This window comes from Triticum dicoccoides, chromosome 4B, assembly GCF_002162155.2.
Source record: "Triticum dicoccoides isolate Atlit2015 ecotype Zavitan chromosome 4B, WEW_v2.0, whole genome shotgun sequence".
Classification (NCBI taxonomy): Eukaryota; Viridiplantae; Streptophyta; class Magnoliopsida; order Poales; family Poaceae; genus Triticum; species Triticum dicoccoides.
Window position 1 is genome coordinate 488,063,785 of NC_041387.1, and position 6,554 is coordinate 488,070,338.

The 6,554-nt window shown below is 47.2% G+C and overlaps 1 protein-coding gene across 1 annotated transcript; it reads left to right on the forward strand.

Annotated features, from left to right (window-relative positions):
• The first annotated feature begins 1,030 nt into the window (after window positions 1-1,030).
• Window positions 1,031-3,297, forward strand: LOC119291037 (putative pentatricopeptide repeat-containing protein At3g49142). Its single transcript, XM_037569727.1, has one exon. The coding sequence runs from the start codon at window positions 1,031-1,033 to the stop codon at window positions 3,017-3,019; it is 1,989 nt and encodes a 662-aa protein (XP_037425624.1). The 3' UTR covers window positions 3,020-3,297.
• Window positions 3,298-6,554: the final 3,257 nt, after the last annotated feature.

Sequence of the window (6,554 nt, forward strand, 5' to 3'; positions counted from 1 at the left end):
CTGCGCGAGGATGCCATGGTGCCACCCTGCCGCAAGCTCCACGGCTTACCGTGGCATTCGACTCCAACTGTCGGGCCACTATGCCGTCGAGATCATGTGCGAGGGGCGAGCAGAAGTGGCTCGACAATTTTTTAGACTCCGAAGCTTGCCGCTCGCACATACGACACGGTGGCATGGAGGTACGGCCGGCTGCGTTCCGAGCTGAACCTCCTCGGGGTAGAGTAGGTCGAGGAGGAGGGGTTCCTTGCCCCTCCTATGTGGACCTTGTCCCTCAAAAAGGAGAAGGCAAACCGCCTGGCTGATGTGTAGCGTACCTCCGAGGCTAGGGATGCATTGTACATGCAGAAGTTCATCGAGGCCTATCCGGACGGCAGCGGAGCTTGCATTCTTTGTAGAGAAGACAAGCAAGGCATGAAGAAGGAGGACGAGGAGCACCGTTCAAGGGCCAGCGTCTAGGTCGATGATTTATTCCACCAGCTCGACAGGTATGGCCGGGACAAGGAAGAAGGGGGTGAAGCCGTCTACCGGCAATGATCACGAGGCAGGTCCCACTGATGGAGGGGTGAACTACATCGACTTGGATGAGGATGACTTCGACGAGTACCGTGAAAAGAAGTGAGTAGTAGTAGTTCGATGATCTAGTGTGGAACTGAGGAGGAGTGTGATGATCTATGGCAGTATTGTTTAATTATCTAGTGTGGTATCGTTTTAATTCTTAATGTTGAATATTTCTAGAGTTTAAGTTTTGAATATGCAATGAATCATGTTCATGTTTGAAAGTTTACGAAGACACCAGTTTTACATCATCTGTTATGGCAGAGAATTTTGCTGGTACCCAAAACTTTCTCTCTTCAGCCCTAAAACCATTTTTGGACATTAACTTTTACATCATCTGTTGATGATGCTCTTAGCCACTTCAATTTGCACGCCAAATTGCGAATATCATGTCAGCACTCAGCAGTGCTGCCGTAGCACCTCACATGTCAGTTGAAAGTTTGCTGCGCGGGTTCCGCCGCGCCAAAATAGTTTGATGAACCTGTCGCGGAGCCTCCTGCGCCCGTCCCCGGCCGGCGGCCAGCACGGACTCCTCCACCTGGTAGACTCCTGCCGTGCCGCCGCCCACCTGCCCACCCTCCGCGCCGTGCACGCACGCCTACTGCTCCTCCAGCACCTCCCCTCCTCCGCCGTCGCCCGCGTCAAGCTCATCCAGGCCTACGCCGCCTGCTCCGCGCTCCCCGCCGCCCGCGCCGTGCTCACCTCCTCCCCCGATCGCACCACCGTCTTCTTCAACGTCCTCCTCCGCGCGCTCACGGCCGCATCCCTCCACCGCGAGGCCCTCCTCCTCTTCGCCTCTATGCGGTCGCAGGGCCCCTCCTGCTCCCCCGACCACTACACCTACCCGCTCGCTCTCAAGTCCTGCGCAGCGTCTGGTAGCCTTCGTCTCGGTGTCCAGATCCATGCATCCATTGCCAGGCTCGGTCTCGACGCGAATCTCTTCGTGGCGCACTCGGTGATCAGCATGTATGCACGGTGCGGCCGTCCGAACGATGCCTACCAGGTGTTCGATGAAATGCAGCACCGGGATGTCGTCTCTTGGAACGCCATGATCTCTGGGTTCGCTCACGCAGGCTTGTTTCAGAGGGCCGTGGTAATTTTCAGGGAGTTTGTGGGGCTGCAGTGTACACAGCCTGATGCTGGGACCATGGCAAGCGTCCTTCCCGCCATGGGTAATGCCAAGGCAGAGGACATCACATTTGTGAGGGAGGTGTTTGATAAGATGCGGTTCAGAGGACTTATTTCTTGGAATGCTATGCTGTCTATATATGCTATCAATGGACTGCATGTTAAGGCTGTGGAGCTGTTCGTGAGGATGGAGAAGGATGGGGTTGAGCCAGATAGGATGACATTAGCAACTGTTCTTCCTTGTTGCGGACAGGTCTCAGCATTTTCACTGGGGAAACATATCCATGAAATTATCAAGAGGAAAAGAATGTGCCCCAATATGTTGCTGGAAAATGCCCTAATGGACATGTACGCCAACTGTGGATGCTTGAAGGATGCCAGGGAGGTATTTGATGCCATGAGTTTGCGGGATGTAGTATCATGGACTTCGATCATTTCTGCATACGGTGTGCGTGGTCATGGGACGGAAGCCATCAATCTGTTTGAGAACATGCTAGGACAGGGTCTGGAACCGGATTCTATTGCCTTTGTTGCTGTTCTTGCAGCGTGTAGCCATGCCGGCTTCTTGGATGTTGGAAAGCGTTATTTTGATTGCATGACTAGTAGATATCAGATAACCCCCAAAGCTGAGCACTATACATGTATGGTGGATCTTCTCGGACGTGCTGGGTGTATAAGCGAGGCATATGATTTCATTTTGGCGATGCCTATCAAGCCAAATGAAAGAGTCTGGGGAGCCTTATTAGGAGCTTGTCGGATTCACTCCAATATGGACATTGGGTTGTTAGCAGCAGACAGTTTGTTCAGAATGGTGCCCGATCAGACGGGATACTATGTGCTATTATCGAATATTTATGCTAGGGCTGGACGATGGGCAGATGTTACCTCGGTGAGAAGTGTCATGGCAAGCAAAGGTATCAAGAAATTGCCTGGTGCTAGCAATGTTGAGATAGGAGATCAGGTTCACACATTTCATGTTGGTGATAGATCTCATCCACAATCAGAAATGATCTACAAAAAGTTGGAAGAGTTGTTAGGAAGGATCAGGGGAATGGGTTATAACCCAGGAGTCGAGGGTACACTTCATGATGTTGAAGAGGAAGAGAAGGAGGGCCATCTTTCAGTGCACAGTGAAAAATTGGCTATTGCGTTTGTTCTTATAAACACTAGTCCAGGGACACCCATTAGAATAACAATGAATCTCAGAACGTGTAGTGATTGCCATCATGCTGCAAAACTCATTTCAGCTATCACAGATAGAGAGATTATCCTTAAAGACATCAACAGGTTCCACCATATAGTACAAGGAGTGTGCTCATGTGGGGACTATTGGTAACCAAGTATAAGATTATCACATAGTGCATTCTTAACATCAAGTTGGTCTGATTGATGAGGGAAGACCTTAGTAAGAAGATTGGCAACTTGTGTGATTTCTGGGTTGACTGAGATGGTAATTGCATGTGCAACATTTCGTTCATAAATGCAGCATCCATGTGCTACTCTGCATTACCAGAGTCAAAAAGAAAATACGAAGACTCATCCAGGGAGTGAGCATCTAATTTTCTGATTTGATTATTGGTTCAGTAAAAGCAACAACTAGAAAGTGTTGTTGTTTTCAAGACCCATGCAATGCAAGCTACTCCCTCGGTTCCAAAATAGATGACTCAACTTTGTACTAACTTTACTAAAGTTAGTACAAAGTTGAGTCATCTATTTTGGAACAGAGGGAGTAGGATATAACTTTCTTTGATGTATGAAGGCAGGCATCAGGATACATGCTTTCTGGGAGAACCAGAAGCATCGATTACAAATCTCCCACCTGAACAAGATCCTTATTAGCGGCGATTCTTCAGAAATTGGTGGCTGAGCTAAAAAAGTGATTAATCAGGATCTCATACAGGTTTGTATTTCGTTGCAATGCTACCTTTCATGGTTCCTACAATCCCATTCAAAAATATCAAGCAGAAAATCATCACATGGGTAAGAGTCACATCAATTAGCCTTGGTAACCATACAGCATGGTCTGTACACACATGGATCCACTCCTTAATTTTGCATTACTAATAGACAAACAAGGATTCCATACTAGATGCGAAAGAACAAAAACACTTCTCTTGCCCTTACACAAATTTGAGGCATGGTTTTGTTTTCCTCTTAGTTTTCATCACGATAGCTGTGTAAGTCTTCCTTTTTATGGTGCAGTTAGTATTTATGAGAACGATGCGCTGAGAGCAACTCTACTCGGTTCAGCAGCTTCATGAGCTATATTAGTTTAGTCAGTCCAGTTTGATTATACAGAATTAAATCACTATCCTCTGTACAGTGCTCAGGCTTCATGGCGTGGTTAATAATTCGAAAGTGCTGTACACACGACATGCTCCTGCACGATTTACAACCGATGAGATTAGAAGCCATGCAGATTAAAAAATGAGGTCATCCAATGGTGTACATAGCCTGTCGTGTGTGCATCGTGCATGGATTCATCGTGTGCATAGCAGTGTTCTTAATAATTTCATGGAAGAGGAAGGTAGAGAGGTGGGTTCAAGCCTTTGCTGAGAAAAAACAACTTGCTGTGATACCAAATGTGGACCAAAGGAGGTCACATAGGAAATTTGCTTTTCGAAAGGAACTACGTAATGCACTAATCAATAATCATTCTAGTATTATGATATTCCTAATGATTTGAAGACACTTTTCTTGTTAAACAAAGGTTTTGAAGGCTTTGGCCAAAGGACAGGAATAAGCATGTAGTCCTAATTATTGGGCTAATAAAATTTGAACCCTGCATCTTTTCCAAAAGGACACCTACATGACTTTGATCTAAAATATCAGAGCAGGCATTAGGCATGGCATTGCCTTTCCAGCGCCCACATGTCCTTGGTTTTTATGAAGAATTATGGCAGCAAGGACTATCTTGTAGGCCTTCTAACTAGTTGCCTGGGTTTCTTTTCTTTTCTTTTTTTGATAAGGAGCATATATTAATAAGTTGTCTGGGTATTATGTGCTCTCCTCATTCAGTGTTGTCATAACCTTGCCACCGTTCAGCAATATTCTGTGACCCTCTTGCCCATCAACATATACTGTGTCGATAAAATGTGAGTGATAAAAAAAATTCAGCCTTCGGCACCAGCAAATGATATGTTCAATAACTGGGCCGCACACCTCTCGTACTAGGGGGGAAGCCGAATCTTGTGTTGAATGGGTCCAGATCAAATTCATGGTCCATGTTGGAAGCCTTGAAGGTGGACTCGACACCGCATCTACCTTCTAATTATATCAGCTCGCAAGTGAGTCCCTACTGCATTTATTGTCCAGAAAAATCAGATGGTTGTTCTGTGCACTTGTCACGCTCATCTGAGACAACTCTTCCTGTCCGCCTCTGTTACAGTCGAAGAGACCCGTACTAATCACAGTTGAAGAAATCAGCATGATACTAGAACGATTTCTGCTTTGTTACAGGAACAATACAGTGCTGCAATAAATCGGCACTGTCTTGGTTAGTGTTTCTGTCCATCCGTTTATGTAGCTCGGTTTGTTTCTTGATTGCTTGGTACATACTGTATACTCCGTATTAGGAAATCTTCTTCGCCGTGCAAAAACTGGTGGATGCACATGATCTGATATTTGACATGGCCAACCAGTGTTTTCCTTTTCAGTGAAATGGCGGTTCATGTATTATCGTTGTTAGGAAACTTAATAACTCTGATTTTTGACACGGCAACAAAACGAGAGCCAATCTCAGCTTAACACACGCGGATCCTCGTGCCGCGTATCGTATCGTATGCCAACTCCATCTCGGAAACCGCATGATTTTTGTAAAGATTGCATCATAAGCAATATACTTTTGAAGTTTTCATCTAACAACCACCGATGGAGGTGCGTGCGTGGGGTTAGAGCAAGACACGGATCGGCGAACGCTGCTGGCTTTAATGCGACCCCGTGACAGGTTTCGTTGGGGCGCAGCACTCTGGGCGCGTGCGATGTCTCACCCGCCCGATCGAACCCACCCAATAATTGGGACGCGATCTTCGCTCGCTCATCCTGCCTAAAAACATTAGGTAGCAACCGTAGCAGATGGCTAATGTGTGTGCGCGCCCTTCTTCCTCGCCCGTCCTTTTCCTGATGGATCGTCTCAGCTCCCGCTCTCTCCATCGCCCAGTGGCAGTAGCTGCCATGCTGCGTGCGTGGCCGTGTGTTGTGTTTACGTTGCATGCCGTCGCCACTAGGCAAGAGAGACAGCGAAGCTTGGAAGCACCTTTGATCTAGAAAAACATCCATGTTGCTGCGTGAATTGTGTCTGTCTCCATGAGTACGCTTCACTCTGCCGTACGTGGCGTCAGTTCAGTCGGGCGACCAGCGGGAGCTTGCTTAGGCTCCAGGCCATACGATTAGCGGACAGTAACGCTAAACCAGACGGATTTGAAGTCAGGTCGCTGTGTGTGGAGGTAGTTACGGGGAGCTAGCTAGCTTTGTCTAGGGGAGATGCTGTTCGCTACTCCTACTTCACATCGCTTTACTTGGACCTAGTGACGGAATAATTGCACCGTTGTTGCATCCTCTCGTCCTACTTGCTCGTGTGATTGATTCTGTTTCTTTGTGCGTTTTCACTTGAGTACAAGCATGGTCAATGTGAGTTCCATCGTTGCTGTTGCTGACTTGGCAAATTTGATTCAGGGTTGGGGAGCACGCATGCACAATGCAGACGAACATCCCCTGAAGTGTGTTTCTATCTATGTACTCCCTCCGTTCCGATTTACTCGTCGTGGTTTTAGTTCTAAACTAAAACCACGACTAGTAAATCGGAACGGAGGGAGTAGTTCGAGAGAAAAGAAATGAAAAAGCAAAGCAAGCTCAGTAGTGCTTTTGCGTAT